At 51.3% G+C, this 19,100-nt stretch overlaps 1 protein-coding gene across 1 annotated transcript in view; it reads right to left on the bottom strand.

Moving 5' to 3' along the window:
* The window catches only part of LOC137306488 (WD repeat-containing protein 26-like), a 53,395-nt gene extending 39,114 nt beyond the window's left edge, over positions 1 to 14,281 (bottom strand). Inside the window, exon 1 of the mRNA XM_067975748.1 lies at positions 13,790 to 14,281. Within this exon, the coding sequence (XP_067831849.1) occupies positions 13,790 to 14,253 (464 nt within the window). The 5' untranslated portion in view covers positions 14,254 to 14,281. The remainder of the gene's footprint in view (positions 1 to 13,789) is intronic.
* Positions 14,282 to 19,100: the final 4,819 nt, after the last annotated feature.

The raw sequence follows: 19,100 nt of genomic DNA, 5'->3' as shown, positions 1-19,100 counted from the left end.
AGAAGATGAACTGATCAAACAAACAGCGATCGACACCTGGAATGGGCCCCAGGTTGGAGGCAAAAATGCTGGAATCATTGGAGATCCAATTGGATGCTGAACAGGGGTGGGACTGTAGGGTCTTTCTGGTTGGATTAGATCAAGATGGGCCGAGCAGCCTTCCTGACCTGTAATGATCGTGCAAACTTCAGTGCTGGGGTAAGCACGGTGTTTGGCTGACTCCAGCTTCAAAATAAAACAAGGAAAGCAGTGCTTTGTCATCACCGATTGGGTGTGTCATTTACATGAGCCCTGCATTGGCCGGGACAGAAGGGCGTGGGCTCGATCCCCACTCCAGAGACCCAAGCCCTCATAATCCAGGACAACACTCCCGGAGCCAGTACCGAGGGAGTGCTGCATTGTCAGAGGTGCCGTCTTTTGGATGAGACGTTAAACCGAGGCCCCGCCTGTCCTCTCAGGTGGACGGAAAAAATCCCACTGCATTGGTGACGACGTTTAATAAGGCCATAAAAAAGGCAAACCAAATACCAGAGTTCATTTCTAGAGGGATAGAATTGAAAAGCAGAGAAGTTATGTTAAACTTGTATAGAACCTTGGTTAGGCCACACTTGGAGTATTATGAACAGTTCTGGTCTCCATATTATAAAAAGGATATAGAGGCATTGCAGAGGATGCAAAAAAGATGTACAAGGCTGATACCAGAACTGAGAGGTTATAATTATCAGGAAAGGCTGAACAGGCTGGGGCTCTTTTCTCTAGAAAAGAGAAGGCTGAGGGGTGACCTGATAGAGGTCTTTAAGATTATGAAAGGGTTCGATTGGGTAGACGTAGAGAAGATGTTTCCACTTGTGGGGGAGACCAGAACTAGGGGGCCATAAATATAAGATAATCACTAATAAATCCAATAGGGAATTCAGGAGAAACTTCTTTACCCAGAGAGTGGTGAGAATGTGAAACTCTCTATCACAAGGAGTAGTTGAGGCAAATAGCATAGATGCATTTAAGGGGAAGCTAGATAAGCATGAGGGAGAAAGGAATAGAAGGATATCCTGATAGGGTGAGATGACGTAGGGAGGGAGGAGGCTCGTGTGGAGCATAAACACCAGCATAGACCAGTTGGGCCAAATGGCCTGTTTCTGTGCTGTAGTTTCAATGTAACTATTTCGATGATGAGCAGGGGGAGTTCTCCCCAGCATCCTGCCCAATATTTATGCCTCAACCAACATCACTAAAACAGATCATCATCACACTGCTGCTTGTGGGTCCTTGCTGTGCGCAAATTGGCTGCCGTGTTTCCTACATTACAGCAGAGTGATGACACTTCAAAAGTACTTCATTGGCAGTGAAAGTGCTTTGGGACGTCCCGAAGTCATGAAAGGCGCTATATAAATGCAAGTCTTTCTTTTATAAGGAGCACGTCCTCTTCAGCCTGTCTGATAAAGGCCAAGACAGCCCAGGCACAGGTTGGTAGAGCCAAGTTCCAGGGATCTCAAATCTGTAATGGTGCCTGGTGCTTTCAAGGTCTGCTCTGCTGTAGAGCTGAAACCGGTACCAGAAGACAGTAAACTCCAAAGGATCAATTGGGGTTGCGAGCCTGACTTACTCCCCATCTCTGTAACCTCCTCCAGCCCTACAACCCTCCGAGATCTCTGCGCTCCTCCAATTCTGGCCTCTTGCGCATCCCCACCATTTTCATCACCCCACCATTGGCGGCCGTGCCTTCAGCTGCCTGGGCCCTAAGCTCTGGAATTCCCTCCCTAAACCTCTCCACCTCTCTCTCCTCCTTTAAGATATTCTTTAAAACCTACCTCTTTGACCGAGCTTTGGTCACCTGTCCTAATATCTCCTTATGCGGCTCGGTGTCAATTGTCCGATTACTCTCCTGTGAAGCGCCTTGGGACGTTTTACTACGTTAAAGACTTCAGTTATGTGGAGAGACTGGAGAAAATGGGATTGTTCTCCTTTGAGCAGAGAAGGTTAAGGGGAGATTTGATAGAGGTGTTCAAAATCACAAAGGGTTTTGATAGAGTAAATAAAAAGAAATTGTTTCCAGTGGCAGGAGGGTCGGTGACCAGAGGACACAGATAATTGGCAAAAGAATCAGAGGCAACATGAGGGAAAAAAATTTACGCAGCGAGTTGTGATGATCTGGAATGCGCTGCCTGAAAGGGCGGCGGAAGCAGATTCAATAATAACTTTCAAAAGGGAATTGGAGAAATACTTGAAAAAGAGAAATTTGCAGGGCTACGAGGAAAGAGCAGGGGGGAGTGGGACTAATGGGATAGCTCTTTCAAAGAGCCGGCACAGGCACGATGGGCTGAATGGCCTCCTTCTGCGTTGTATGATTCTAAAAGGCAGAGAGGAGGCTAGACTCCCTGCTCTCAGCGCTGGACGTGAAGACCACAATTAAACAAACAAACAAAAAAAAAATCGAAACTCAACAATTCAATTGAAGCACGGAGGAATCTAACAAGGGTCTCAGTGAGATCATCTCTCAGTTCATGTGCCCAGAAGGGATTTGAATGAAGCTACTAGAAAAAAAAGGAGTTGGTTTTACTCTTCAGACCAAAATAGAATTGATAAATGCGGACTTTACTGCGGCAGACCCGAGCCAGCCTAGTGATTCCTCAGCTGAACTGTATTAACTGACCCAGACCCCATTCTCACTGCGAGGGCTGCTGGCGTCGCCGTGGAAACCAGCAACTACAGAAAGAGAAAATTGAGGCCTGTTTTCAAATCAACAGCTGGCAGTGCTTCAGGCAGGGGTCCAATTTCAAGGCTCAGACGGTGGCCACATAAACTTGACCCCACCCCTCAATTAAATCCCTGCCTCGGTCACTGTCTTTGCTTCACACACAACGACGATCTTAAGTTTTTCTCCCCCGTTGCACTTCTGGGCCAGGTCACGCCTTACCCCGGGATCAGAAGGTCGTGGGTTCGAGCCCCACAACCCAGGCCGACACTCCCAGCGCCGGTACCGAGGGAGCGCTGCGCTGTCGGAGGTGCCGTCTTTCGGATGAGACGTTAAGCCGAGGCCCCGTCTGCCCCTCTCAGGTGGATGTAAAAGATCCCACGGCCACTATTGGAAGAAGAGCAGGGGGGAGTTCTCCCCGGGGTGTCCTGGGGCCAATATTTATCCCTCAACCAACATCACTAAAAAACAGATGATCTGGTCATTTATCTCATTGCTGTTTGTGGGATCTTGCTGTGCACAAATCGGCTGCCGTGCTCCCTCCATTACAACAGTGACGACACTTCAAAGAAGTACTTCATTGGCTGTAAAGCGCTTTGGGACGTCCTAAGGTCATAAAAGCCGTTACAGAAATGCAATGCTGCCTTTATTTCTACATGGATATATTTTTTTTTAAATGGCACAGACAGAACTCAACAGTCATAATAGTATGAACAGTAGTTCAGGGAACATGGCTGACAATGTTACTCCCCCCTGGCTCGCCGAACCGGAAAAACTCCCTGCGCCCAGGCCAGGGAGGTGAAAATCAGTCATAGATTCCCACCTGCTCAGCATCCAGCAACCCCCTTGTGCCTGTGCCAGCTTGGCGACAAGTGCAGCCTGGGCCGCGATGCCCCCCATGACGGAATATCTTGTTGGCACTCACTGGCTAGGCTCACATATGACGAATCGCCACTTGGGCAAAACATTGACGGGCCACCCCTTCAGCAAACAAAGGGGGATTACATCCCACCACGTGGAAATAAATGAAATTATCGATGGACTGCCTCGATAATTCAGTCTTGGCCAGAGAGCTCCACGACCGTCTCCGACATCTCTAGCAGCCGGTTCGGACCCCTTATACCGAGAGACAACATTTAAACAGCGCCTTTAACGTAATAAAAACGTCCCAAGTTGCTTCATAGGAGTGATTATTACACAAGATTTGACACGAGCCACATAAGGAGATATGAGGACAGGTGACCAAAAGGTTGGTCAAAGAGGTAGGTTTTAAGGAGGGTCTTATAAGGAGAAAGAGGTGAAGTTTGGGGAGGGAACTCCAGAACTTGGGGCCATGACAGCTGAAGACGCAGTCGCCAATGGTGGAGCGAAGTGAAGGATGCACAAGAGGCCAGAATTGGAGGAGCGCGGAGATCTCGGAGGGTTGTAGGGCCGGAGGAGTTTACAGAGATAGGGAGGGGGGCGAGGCCACGGAGGGATTTGAACATGTGGGTGATGCTGGACTGGGAGCCAATAGCGGTCAGCGAGCACAGGGGTGATAAGACAAAGAGTCCACACTCAGTGGCGGAGGATGTTTCGTAGTTACGGGGCTTACCATCCGAAGAGGTGTGATTGGACAGGTGGACGTCACATGGGGAAATCATATCCCAGTCAGAGCCTCACAAAGGGAGGAAATCACAGTCCATCCAAACCCCGTGCACAGAATCACAGTCCATCCAAACCCTGTACACAGAATCACAGTCCATCCAAACCCCGTACACAGAATCACAGTCCATCCAAACCCCGTACACAGAATCACAGTCCATCCAAACCCCGTACACAAAATCACAGTCCATCCAAACCCTGTACACAGAATCACAGTCCATCCAAACCCTGTACACAGAATCACAGTCCATCCAAACCCTGTACACAAAATCACAGTCCATCCAAAGCCCGTGCACAAAATCACAGTCCATCCAAACCCTGTACACAGAATCACAGTCCATCCAAAGCCCGTGCACAAAATCACAGTCCATCCAAACCCCGTACACAAAATCACAGTCCATCCAAACCCTGTACACAGAATTACAGTCCATCCAAACCCTGTACACAGAATCACAGTCCATCCAAACCCCGTACACAGAATCACAGTCCATCCAAACCCCGTACACAGAATCACAGTCCATCCAAACCCTGTACACAGAATCACAGTCCATCCAAAGCCCGTACACAGAATTACAGTCCATCCAAACCCTGTACACAGAATCACAGTCCATTCAAACCCCGTACACAGAATCACAGTCCATCCAAACCCTGTACACAGAATCACAGTCCATCCAAACCCTGTACACAGAATCACAGTCCATCCAAACCCCGTACACAGAATCACAGTCCATTCAAACCCCGTACACAGAATCACAGTCCATCCAAACCCTGTACACAGAATCACAGTCCATCCAAACCCTGTACACAGAATCACAGTCCATCCAAACCCCCTACACAGAATCACAGTCCATCCAAAGCCCGTACACAGAATCACAGTCCATCCAAACCCCGTACACAGAATCACAGTCCATCCAAACCCCGTACACAGAATCACAGTCCATCCAAACCCCGTACACAAAATCACAGTCCATCCAAACCCTGTACACAGAATCACAGTCCATCCAAACCCTGTACACAGAATCACAGTCCATTCAAACCCCGTACACAGAATCACAGTCCATCCAAACCCTGTACACAGAATCACAGTCCATCCAAACCCTGTACACAGAATCACAGTCCATCCAAACCCCGTACACAGAATCACAGTCCATTCAAACCCCGTACACAGAATCACAGTCCATCCAAACCCTGTACACAGAATCACAGTCCATCCAAACCCTGTACACAGAATCACAGTCCATCCAAACCCCCTACACAGAATCACAGTCCATCCAAAGCCCGTACACAGAATCACAGTCCATCCAAACCCTGTACACAGAATCACAGTCCATCCAAACCCCGTACACAGAATCACAGTCCATCCAAACCCCGTACACAAAATCACAGTCCATCCAAACCCTGTACACAGAATCACAGTCCATCCAAACCCTGTACACAGAATCACAGTCCATCCAAACCCTGTACACAAAATCACAGTCCATCCAAAGCCCGTGCACAAAATCACAGTCCATCCAAACCCTGTACACAGAATCACAGTCCATCCAAAGCCCGTACACAGAATCACAGTCCATCCAAAGCCCGTACACAGAATCACAGTCCATCCAAACCCTGTACACAGAATCACAGTCCATCCAAACCCCGTACACAGAATCACAGTCCATTCAAACCCCGTACACAGAATCACAGTCCATCCAAACCCTGTACACAGAATCACAGTCCATCCAAACCCCCTACACAGAATCACAGTCCATCCAAACCCTGTACAGAGAATCACAGTCCATCCAAAGCCCGTACACAGAATCACAGTCCATCCAAACCCTGTACACAGAATCACAGTCCATCCAAACCCTGTACACAGAATCACAGTCCATCCAAACCCCGTACACAGAATCACAGTCCATCCAAACCCTGTACACAGAATCACAGTCCATCCAAACCCCGTGCACAGAATCACAGTCCATCCAAACCCTGTACACAGAATCACAGTCCATCCAAACCCCGTACACAGAATCACAGTCCATCCAAACCCTGTACACAGAATCACAGTCCATCCAAACCCCGTACACAGAATCACAGTCCATCCAAACCCTGTACACAGAATCACAGTCCATCCAAACCCTGTACACAGAATCACAGTCCATCCAAACCCTGTACACAGAATCACAGTCCATCCAAACCCCGTGCACAGAATCACAGTCCATCCAAACCCTGTACACAGAATCACAGTCCATCCAAAGCCCGTACACAGAATCACAGTCCATCCAAACCCCGTACACAGAATCACAGTCCATCCAAACCCTGTACACAGAATCACAGTCCATCCAAAGCCCGTACACAGAATCACAGTCCATCCAAACCCCGTACACAGAATCACAGTCCATCCAAACCCTGTACACAGAATCACAGTCCATCCAAACCCTGTACACAGAATCACAGTCCATCCAAACCCTGTACACAGAATCACAGTCCATCCAAACCCCGTACACAGAATCACAGTCCATTCAAACCCTGTACACAGAATCACAGTCCATCCAAACCCCGTACACAGAATCACAGTCCATCCAAACCCTGTACACAGAATCACAGTCCATTCAAACCCTGTACACAGAATCACAGTCCATCCAAACCCCGTACACAGAATCACAGTCCATTCAAACCCTGTACACAGAATCACAGTCCATCCAAACCCCGTACACAGAATCACAGTCCATCCAAACCCTGTACACAGAATCACAGTCCATCCAAACCCTGTACACAGAATCACAGTCCATCCAAACCCTGTACACAGAATCACAGTCCATCCAAACCCCGTACTGGAAGGATAGAACTGAAAAGCAGGGATGGTTTGTTAAACTTGTACAGACACTTGATTAGACCACGCTTGCAGTTCTGGGCTCCATATTATAAAAAAGGACATTGAGGCACTGGAGGAGGTGCAAAAACATTTACAAGGATGATACCAGAACTGAGAGGTTATACCTATCAGGAAAGATTGAGCATGCTGGAGATCTTCACACGAGAAAGGAGAAGACTGAGGGGTGACCTGATAGAGGTCTTTAAGATTATGAAGGGATTCTATAGGGTAGATGCAGAGAAGATGTTTCCATCTCCAGGAGCAACCAGAACTAGGGGCCATAAATCCAATGGGGAAAATCAGGAGAAACTTCTTTATCCAGAGAGTACTTAGAATTTGGAACTCGCTACCACAAGGAGTAGTTGAGGTGAATAGCATTGATCTCCAACAAGAGAGAGTCTAACCACCTCCCCATGACATTCAACGGCATTACCATCGCCAAATCCCCCACCATCAACATCCTGGGGGGTCACCATTGACCAGAAACTTAACTGGACCAACTACATAAATACTGTGGCGACAAGAGCAGGTCAGAGGCTGGGTATTCTGCGGCAAGTGACTCACCAAAGCCTTTCCACCATCTACAAGGCACAAGTCAGGAGTGTGATGGAATACTCTCCACTTGCCTGGATGAGTGCAGCTCCAACAACACTCAAGAAGCTCGACACCATCCAGGACAAAGCAGCCCGCTTGATTGGGACCCCACCCACTACCCTAAACATTCACTCCCTTCACCACCGGCGCACAGTGGCTGCAGTGTGCACCATCCACAGGATGCACTGCAGCAACTCGCCAAGGCTTCTTTGACAGCACCTCCCAAACCCGCGACCTCCACCACCTAGAAGGACAAGGGCAGCAGGCACATGGGAACAAAACCACCTGCAAGTTCCCCTCCAAGTCACACACCATCCCGACTTGGAAATATATCGCCGTTCCTTCATCGTCGCTGGAATTCCCTTCCTAACAGCACTGTGGGAGAACCTTCACCACACGGACTGCAGCGGTTCAAGAAGGCAGCTCACCACCACCTTCTCAAGGGCAATTAGGGATGGGCAATAAATGTTGGCCTCGCCAGTGACACCGACATCCCATGAACAAATTTTTAAAAATGCATTTAAGGGGAAGCTAGATAAACAGACGAGGGAGAAAGGAATAGAAGTTTATGCTGATAGAGTGAGATGAAGTAGGGTAGGAGGAGGCTCGTGTGGAGCATAAACACCGGCATGGAGCAGTTGGGCCGAATGGCCTGTTTCGGTGCTGTAAATTCTCTGTAATTCTACGTAACAAAGCGGATCACAGACCATCCAACTCAGTTTTCGAAGATCAAAGTCCTTCCAACCCTCGTGCAAAAAGGGGTCACAGCCCCACACGTCAAAATTAAAAAGGGGATCACAGCCCCACACGTCCCAAATACAAAAGGGGGTCACAGCCCCACACGTCCCAAATACAAAAGGGGGTCACAGCCCCACACGTCCCAAATACAAAAGGGGGTCACAGCCCCACACGTCCCAAATACAAAAGGGGGTCACAGCCCCACACGTCCCAAATACAAAAGGGGGTCACAGCCCCACACGTCCCAAATACAAAAGGGGGTCACAGCCCCACACGTCCCAAATACAAAAGGGGGTCACAGCCCCACACGTCCCAAATACAAAAGGGGGTCACAGCCCCACACGTCCCAAATACAAAAGGGGGTCACAGCCCCACACGTCCCAAATACAAAAGGGGGTCACTGCCCCACAAGTCCCAAATACAAAAGGGGGTCACTGCCCCACACGTCCCAAATACAAAAGGGGGTCACAGCCCCACACGTCCCAAATACAAAAGGGGGTCACTGCGCCACACGTCCCAAATACAAAAGGGGGTCACTGCCCCACACGTCCCAAATACAAAAGGGGGTCACTGCCCCACACGTCCCAAATACAAAAGGGGGTCACTGCCCCACACGTCCCAAATACAAAAGGGGGTCACTGCCCCACACGTCCCAAATACAAAAGGGGGTTACTGCCCCACATGTCCCAAATACAAAAAGGGGGTCACTGCCCCACACGTCCCAAATACAAAAGGGGGTCACAGCCCCACACGTCCCAAATACAAAAGGGGGATCAGAGACTCACACGTGCCAAATATAATGGGGATCAGAGACTGACCCCAAATATAAAGGGGATCAGAGACTGACCCCAAATATAAAGGGGATCAGAGACTGACCCCAAATATAAAGGGGATCAGAGACTGACCCCAAATATAAAGGGGATCAGAGACTGGCCCCAAATATAAAGGGGATCAGAGACTGACCCCAAATATAAAGGGGATCAGAGATTGACCCCAAATATAAAGGGGATCATAGACTGACCCCAAATATAAAGGGGATCAGAGACTGACCCCAAATATAAAGGGGATCAGAGACTGACCCCAAATATAAAGGGGATCAGAGACTGACCCCAAATATAAAGGGGATCAGAGACTGACCGTAAATATAAAGGGGATCAGAGACTGACCCCAAATATAAAGGGGATCAGAGACTGACCGTAAATATAAAGGGGATCAGAGACTGACCCCAAATATAAAGGGGATCAGAGACTGACCCCAAATGTAAAGGGGATCAGAGACTGACCCCAAATATAAAGGGGATCAGAGACTGACCGTAAATATAAAGGGGATCAGAGACTGACCCCAAATATAAAGGGGATCAGAGACTGACCCCAATATAAAGGGGATCAGAGACTGACCCCAAATATAAAGGGGATCAGAGACTGACCCCAAATATAAAGGGGATCAGAGACTGACCCCAAATACAAAGAGGATCAGAGACTGACCCCAAATATAAAGGGGATCAGAGACTGACCCCAAATATAAAGGGGATCAGAGACTGACCCCAAATATAAAGGGGATCAGAGACTGACCCCAAATATAAAGGGGATCAGAGACTGACCGTAAATATAAAGGGGATCAGAGACTGACCCCAAATATAAAGGGGATCAGAGACTGACCCCAATATAAAGGGGATCAGAGACTGACCCCAAATATAAAGGGGATCAGAGACTGACCCCAATATAAAGGGGATCAGAGACCGACCTCAAATATAAAGGGGATCAGAGACTGACCCCAAATATAAAGGGGATCAGCGACTGACCCCAAATATAAAGGGGATCAGAGACAGACCCCAAATATAAAGGGGATCAGAGACTGACCCCAAATATAAAGGGGATCAGAGACTGACCCCAATATAAAGGGGATCAGAGACTGACCGTAAATATAAAGGGGATCAGAGACTGACCCCAAATATAAAGGGGATCAGAGACTGACCCCAAAAGGGGATCAGAGACTGACCCTAAATATAAAGGGGGTCAGAGACTGACCCCAAATATAAAGGGGATCAGAGACTGACCCTAAATATAAAGGGGATCAGAGACTGACCCCAAATATAAAGGGGATCAGAGACTGACCCCAAATATAAAGGGGATCAGAGACTGACCCCAAATATAAAGGGGATCAGACGGACCCCAAATATAAAGGGGATCAGAGACTGACCCCAAATATAAAGGGGATCAGACTGACCCCAAATATAAAGGGGATCAGAGACTGACCCCAAATATAAAGGGAATCAGAGACTGACCGTAAATATAAAGGGGATCAGAGACTGACCCCAAATATAAAGGGGATCAGAGACTGACCCCAATATAAAGGGGATCAGAGACCGACCCCAAATATAAAGGGGATCAGAGACTGACCCCAAATACAAAGGGGATCAGAGACTGACCCCAAATATAAAGGGGATCAGAGACTAACCCCAAATATAAAGGGGATCAGAGACTGACCGTAAATATAAAGGGGATCAGAGACTGACCCCAAATATAAAGGGGATCAGAGACAGACCCCAAATATAAAGGGGATCAGAGACTGACCCCAAATATAAAGAGGATCAGAGACTGACCCCAAATATAAAGGGGATCAGAGACTGACCCCAAATATAAAGGGGATCAGAGACAGACCCCAAATATAAAGGGGATCAGAGACTGACCCCAAATATAAAGGGGATCAGAGACTGACCCCAAATATAATGGGGATCAGAGACTGACCCCAAATATAAAGGGGATCAGAGACTGACCGTAAATATAAAGGGGATCAGAGACTGACCCCAAAAGGGGATCAGAGACTGACCCCAAAAGGGGATCAGAGACTGACCGTAAATATAAAGGGGATCAGAGACTGACCCCAAATATAAAGGGGATCAGAGACTGACCGTAAATTTAAAGGGGATCAGAGACGGACCCCAAATATAAAGGGGATCAGAGACTAACCCCAAATATAAAGGGGATCAGAGACTGACCCCAAATATAAAGGGGATCAGAGACTGACCCCAAATATAAAGGGGATCAGAGACTGACCCCAAATATAAAGGGGATCAGAGACTGACCCCAAATATAAAGGGGATCAGAGACTGACCCCAAATATAATGGGGATCAGAGACTGACCCCAAATATAAAGGGGATCAGAGACTGACCCCAAATATAAAGGGGATCAGAGACTGACCCCAAATATAAAGGGGATCAGAGACTGACCCCAAATATAAAGGGGATCAGAGACTGACCGTAAATATAAAGGGGATCAGAGACTGACCCCAAATATAAAGGGGATCAGAGACTGACCCCAAATATAAAGAGGATCAGAGACTGACCCCAAATATAAAGGGGATCAGAGACTGACCCCAAATATAAAGGGGATCAGAGACTGACCCCAAATATAAAGGGGATCAGAGACTGACCCCAAATATAAAGGGGATCAGAGACTGACCCCAAATATAAAGGGGATCAGAGACAGACCACAAATATAAAGGGGATCAGTGACTGACCCCAAATATAAAGGGGATCAGAGACTGACCCCAAATATAATGGGGATCAGAGACTGACCGTAAATATAAAGGGGATCAGAGACTGACCCCAAATATAAAGGGGATCAGAGACTGACCCCAAAAGGGGATCAGAGACTGACCCCAAATATAAAGGGGATCAGAGACTGACCCCAAATATAAAGGGGTTCAGAGACTGACCGTAAATTTAAAGGGGATCAGAGACGGACCCCAAATATAAAGGGGATCAGAGACTGACCGTAAATATAAAGGGGATCAGAGACTGACCCCAAATATAAAGGGGATCGGAGACTGACCCCAAATATGAAGGGGATCGGAGACTGACCCCAAATATAAAGGGGTTCAGAGACTGACCCCAAATATAAAGGGGATCAGAGACTGACCCCAAATATAAAGGGGATCAGAGACTGACCCCAAATATAAAGAGGATCAGAGACTGACCCCAAATATAAAGGGGATCAGAGACTGACCGTAAATATAAAGGGGATCAGAGACTGACCCCAAATATAAAGGGGATCGGAGACTGACCCCAAATATAAAGGGGATCAGAGACGGACCCCAAATATAAAGGGGATCAGAGACTGACCGTAAATATAAAGGGGATCAGAGACTGACCCCAAATATAAAGGGGATCAGAGACGGACCCCAAATATAAAGGGGATCAGAGACTGACCGTAAATATAAAGGGGATCAGAGACTGACCCCAAATATAAAGGGGATCGGAGACTGACCCCAAATATGAAGGGGATCGGAGACTGACCCCAAATATAAAGGGGATCAGAGACTGACCCCAAATATAAAGGGGATCAGAGACTGACCCCAAATATAATGGGGATCAGAGACTGACCGTAAATATAAAGGGGATCAGAGACTGACCGTAAATATAAAGGGGATCAGAGACTGACGGTAAATATAAAGGGGATCAGAGACTGACCGTAAATATAAAGGGGATCAGAGACTGACCCCAAATATAAAGGGGATCAGAGACTGACCGTAAATTTAAAGGGGATCAGAGACTGACCCCAAATATAAAGGGGATCAGAGACTGACCCCAAATATAAAGGGGATCAGAGACTGACCCCAAATATAAAGGGGATCAGAGACTGACCCCAAATATAAAGGGGATCAGAGACCGACCCCAAATATAAAGGGGATCAGAGACAGACCACAAATATAAAGGCGATCAGTGACTGACCCCAAATATAAAGGGGATCAGAGACTGACCCCAAATATAAAGGGGATCAGAGACTGACCCCAAATATAAAGGGGATCAGAGACTGACCCCAAATATAAAGGGGATCAGAGACTGACCGTAAATATAAAGGGGATCAGAGACTGACCTCAAATATAAAGGGGATCAGAGACTGACCCCAAATATAAAGGGGATCAGAGACTGACCCCAAATATAAAGGGGATCAGAGACTGACCCCAAATATAAAGGGGATCATAGACCGACCCCAAATATAAAGGGGATCAGAGACTGACCCCAAATATAAAGGGGATCAGAGACCGACCCCAAATATAAAGGGGATCAGAGACTGACCCCAAATATAAAGGGGATCAGAGACCGACCCCAATATAAAGGGGATCAGAGACCGACCCCAATATAAAGGGGATCAGAGACCGACCCCAATATAAAGGGGATCAGAGACCGACCCTGATGGATCCCCAACCCCCCCAAACACAAAGGGGACCACAGCCCCTCACACACCCCGGCCCCGTTACCCACTTGAAGCCGAGGCCCCGCAGGTGCTGGCCGATCAGCCGGATCACATCCTCGTCGGCGCGGGAGAGCCGCTTCTTCTTGCGGCCGGTGGCAGTGGCGGGGCCCGGGCCCGGTCCCGGGGCCGTGCCGTGTGTGTCGGGGCCCCCCGGCCCGTCCGCCTCCATCCCCGGGCCCGAGTGCGGCAGCTGTCCGTTGGCGGCGGGCGGGGAGGCGGGCTGGGCCCCGTTGGTGCTGGGAGCCGAGGCCGCCTGCTGCATGGCGATGACGGTGCGGCGGCGGCGGCGGCGGGGCCCGGGGCCGCTGGCGGACACTCGCTGCTTCTTCCTGGGCGGCGGCGGCGGCGGCGGAGACGCTCCACCGGGCTCCGAGTCCGACGAAGAGGCCAGAGTGGTGCGTTGGGCGGCGGTGAGGAGAGGCCCGCGGTCCGCAGCTCCCGGACTGGGCCCCGACTCGGCGCCTAGCGTCATCAAAACAACGCGCCCGCGTCACCGCGCCCTGACGTCACCCACCCAGGCGCCGGGTGACGTCACAGGGACGGTGGCCCTCCCACCCCCGTGACGTCACAGGTTGAACACACCGGCCAGCGCTCAGACCTGGCAACTGGTCATTGCACAACCCGTCTCCGGGGCGACCGGTCACCGGGGCAACCGGTCATTGCACAACCCGTCTCCGGGGCAACCGGTCACCGGGGCAACCGGTCATTGCACAACCGGTCTCCGGGGCGACCGGTCACTGGGCAACCGGTCATTGTACAACTGGTCTCCGGGCAACCGGTCACCGGGGCAACCGGTCATTGCACCATCGGTCTCCAGGGCAACCGGTCACTGGGCAACCAGTCATTGCCTTACCGGTCTCCGGGGCGACCGGTCACTGGGCAACCGGTCATTGTACAACAGGTCTCCGGGGCAACCGGTCATTGCACAACCGGTCTCTGGGGCAACCGGTCACCGGGGCAACCAGTCATTGCACAACCGGTCTCCGGGGCAACCGGTCACCGGGGCAACCAGTCATTGCACAACCGGTCTCCGGGGCGACCGGTCACTGGGCAACCGGTCATTGTACAACTGGTCTCTGGGCAACCGGTCACTGGGGCAACCGGTCATTGCACAACCGGTCACTGGGCAACTGATCATTGTACAACCGGTCTCCGGGGCGACTGGTCACTGGGCAACCGGTCATTGTACAACTAGTCTCTGGGCAACTGGTCACTGGGCAACCGGTCATTGTAAAACCAGTCTCCGGGGCAACCGGTCACCGGGCAACTGGTCATTGTACAACTTGTCTCCAGGCAACCGGTCATTGCACAACCAGTCTCCGGGCAACCGGTCATTACACAACCAGTCTCCAGGCAACTGTTCATTGTACAACCAATCTCTGGGCAACCAGTCTCTACGCAACTGGTCACTGAACAACCAGTCATTGCACAACCAGTCTCCGGGCAACCGGTCTCCGGGCATCCAGTCATTGCACAACCGGTCACTGGGCAACTGGTCTCCGGGTAACCAGTCATTGCATGACCGGTCACCAGGTAACCAGTCTCTGGGTAATCATCATCCTCCTACCAATCACGGGCAACCAGTCACCCGGCAACCAGGCTCTGGGCAACCAGTCACCAGGCAATAGGTCACCAGGCAACCGTCTCTGGGCAACCGTTCACCAGGCAACAGGTCCCCGGGCAACCGATCTCTGGGCAACTAGTCACTGGGTAACTGGTCTCCGGGCAACCGGTTACTGGGCAACTGGTCTCTGGGCAACCGGTCACTGGGCAACCAGTCCCCGGGCAACCAGTCTCCGTGCAACCAGTCACTGGGCAACCGGACACTGGGCAACCAGTCCCCGGGCAACCACTCCCCGGGCAACCAGTCTCCGCACAACCAGTCACAGGGCAACCGATCTCCGGGCAACCGGTCACCGGGCAACTGGTCTCTGGGCAACCGGTCACTGAGCAACTGGTCTCCAGGCAACCGGTCACTGGGCAACTGGTCTCCGGGCAACCGGTCACTGGGCAACTGGTCTCCAGGCAACCGGTCACTGGGCAACCGGTCACCGGGCAACTGGTCTCTGGGCAACCGGTCACTGAGCAACTGGTCTCCGGGTAACCGGTCACTGGGCAACTGGTCTCCGGGCAACCGGTCACTGGGCAACTGGTCTCCAGGCAACCGGTCACTGGGCAACTGGTCACTGGGCAACTGGTCTCCGGGCAACCGGTCACTGGGCAACTGGTCTCCGGGCAACCGGTCACTGGGCAACTGGTCTCCGGGCAACCGGTCACAGGGCAACTGGTCTCCGGGCAACCGGTCACTGGGCAACTGGTCTCCGGGCAACCGGTCACTGGGCAACTGGTCTCCGGGCAACCTGTCACTGGGCAACTGGTCTCTGGGCAACCAGTCACTGGGCAACCGGTCACTGGGCAACTGGTCTCTGGGCAACCAGCCACAGGGCAACTGGTCTCCGGGCAACCGGTCACTGGGCAACTGGTCTCCGGGCAACCAGTCACTGGGCAACTGGTCTCCGGGCAACCAGTCACTGGGCAATAGGTCACCGGGCAACCGTCTCTGGGCAACCATTCACCAGGCAATAGGTCCCCGGGCAACCGATCTCCGGGCAACTAGTCACTGGGTAACTGGTCTCTGGGCAACTGGTTACTGGGCAACTGGTCTCTGGGCAACCGGTCACTGGGCAACCAGTCCCCGGGCAACCAGTCTCCGTGCAACCAGTCACTGGGCAACTGGACACTGGGCAACCAGTCCCCGGGCAACCAGTCTCCGCGCAACCAGTCACCAGGCAACCGGTCACTGGGCAACCAGTCACTGGGCAACTGTTCTCTGGGCAACCAGTCACTGGGCAATTGGTCTCCGGGCAACCGGTCACAGGGCAACTGGTCTCCAGGCAACCGGTCGCTGGGCAACTAGTCTCCGGGCAACCGGTCACTGGGCAACCGGTCTCCGGGCAACCAGTCACTGGGCAACTGGTCTCCGGGCAACCTGTCACTGGGCAACTGGTCTCCGGGCAACCAGTCACAGGACAACTGGTCTCCGGGCAACCGGTCACTGGGCAACTGGTCTCCGGGCAACCAGTCACAGGGCAACTGGTCCCCGGGCAACCTGTCACTGGGCAACTGGTCTCCGGGCAACCAGTCACTGGGCAACCAGTCACAGGAAAACTGGTCTCCGGGTAAACAGACACCAGACAACCAATCACCGGGCAACCAGTAACCACACAGTCAGCCATCTGACAACCAGTTTCCAGGCAACCAGTGACCACACAATCAGTTATCCGAAGACCTAGTCATCAGGCAACCAATCTCTGGACAACCATTTATTGCACAACAGAGAACATCTACTATTCACTCCATTGTCTTACACAAACAATCACCCTGTGCCCAGCTCATCCGGTAACCAGCTCACCCAGTAACCAGCTCACCCAGTAACCAGCTCACCCAGTAACCAGCTCACCCGGTAATCAGCTCACCCAGTAACCAGATCACCCAGTAACCAGCTCACCCTGTGCCCAGCTCACCCTGTACCCAGCTCGCCCTGTATCCAGCTCGCCCTGTGCCCAGCTCACTCTGGACCCAGCTCACCTTGTACCCAGCTCGCCCTGTGCCCAGCCCGCCCTGTACCCAGCTCGCCTTGTGCCCAGCTCACCCTGTGCCCAGCTCACCCTGTGCCCAGCTCACCCTGTACCCAGCTCACCCTGTACCCAGCTCGCCCTGTGCCCAGCCCGCCCTGTACCCAGCTCGCCTTGTGCCCAGCTCACCCTGTGCCCAGCTCACCCTGTACCCAGCTCACCCTGTGCCCAGCTCGCCCTGTACCCAGCTCACCCTGTGCCCAGCTCGCCCTGCACCCAGCTCACCCTGTGCCCAGCTCACCCTGTGCCCAGCTCACCCTCTCCCCAGCTCACCCTATGCCCAGCTCAGCCTATGCCCAGCTCACACTGTACCCAGCTCACCCTCTCCCCAGCTCACCCTATGCCCAGCTCACCCTCTCCCCAGCTCACCCTATGCCCAGCTCGCCCTCTCCCCAGCTCACCTTATGCCCAGCTCACCCTATGCCCAGCTCACCCTGTGCCCAGCTCACCCTGTGCCCAGCTCACCCTCTCCCCAGCTCACCCTGTGCCCAGCTCACCCTGTACCCAGCTCACCCTCTCCCCAGCTCACCCTATGCCCAGCTCACCCTGTGCCCAGCTCACCCTATGCCCAGCTCACCCTGTACCCAGCTCAACCTATGCCCAGCTCACCCTGTACCCAGCTCACCCTATGCCCAGCTCACCCTGTACCCAGCTCATAGGGACAGGAGGAGGCCATTCAGCCCCTCGAGCCTGTTCCGCCATTCACTGAGATCATGGCTGATCTGTATCTTAACTCTATTGGTTCTGTAACCCTTAATCCCCTCACCCAACAAAAATCTATTAATCTCAGTTTTGAAATTTTCAGTTGACCCCCAGCCTCGACAGCTTTGTGGGGGAGAGAGTTCCAGATTCCCACTCCCCTTTGTGTGAAGAAACGCTTCCTGACATCACCCCTGAACGGCCTGGCTCTAATTTTAAGGTTCTGCCCCCTTCTTCTGGACTCCCCCCACCAGAGGAAATAGTTTCTCTCTATCGACCCTATCACATCCTTTAATCATCTTAAACACCTCCATTAGATCACCCCTTAATCTTCTACACTCGAGGGAATACAAGCCTCGTCTCTGCAACCTGTCCTCATAATTTAACCCTTTTAGCCCCGGTATCATTCTGGTGAATCTGCACTGCACCCCCTCCAAGGCCGATATATCCTTCCTGAGGGGACGGTGCCCAGAACTGAACGCAGTATCTCCAGATGGGGTCTAACCAGAGCTCTGTACAGCTGTAATATAACTTCCTTCCCTTTGTATTCCAGCCCCCTCGAGATAAAGGCCAACATTCCATTAGCCTCATTAATTATTTTCTTACCTGTCCACCGGCTTTTAGTGATTTCTGTACTTGGACCCCTAAATCTCTCTGCTCCTCCACAGTTCCTGGCTTCTCAGCATTAGAAAATACTCTGATCTATCTTTCTTAGGTCCAAAGTGGATGGCCTCACACTGAAATCCATCCGCCACAGTTTTGCCCACTCACTTAATCTATCAATGTCCCTATGCAATTTTCTGCTCCCATCTACATTACTTACTGTGCCACCTAACTTAGTGTCAAACTTGCATGTACGACTCTCTTTTCCATCATCTAAGTTATTCATAAATATAGCGAAAAGCTGAGGCCCCAGTACAGATCCCTGGGGGACACCACTAGTCACATCCTGCCAAATGGCGTACATTCCCATTATCCCTCCTCT

Source organism: Heptranchias perlo, chromosome 43 (assembly GCF_035084215.1).
Source record: "Heptranchias perlo isolate sHepPer1 chromosome 43, sHepPer1.hap1, whole genome shotgun sequence".
NCBI lineage: Eukaryota > Metazoa > Chordata > Chondrichthyes > Hexanchiformes > Hexanchidae > Heptranchias > Heptranchias perlo.
The sequence above is the reverse complement of the archived record's forward strand: the minus strand, read 5'-3'. Positions and strand labels throughout refer to the sequence as shown.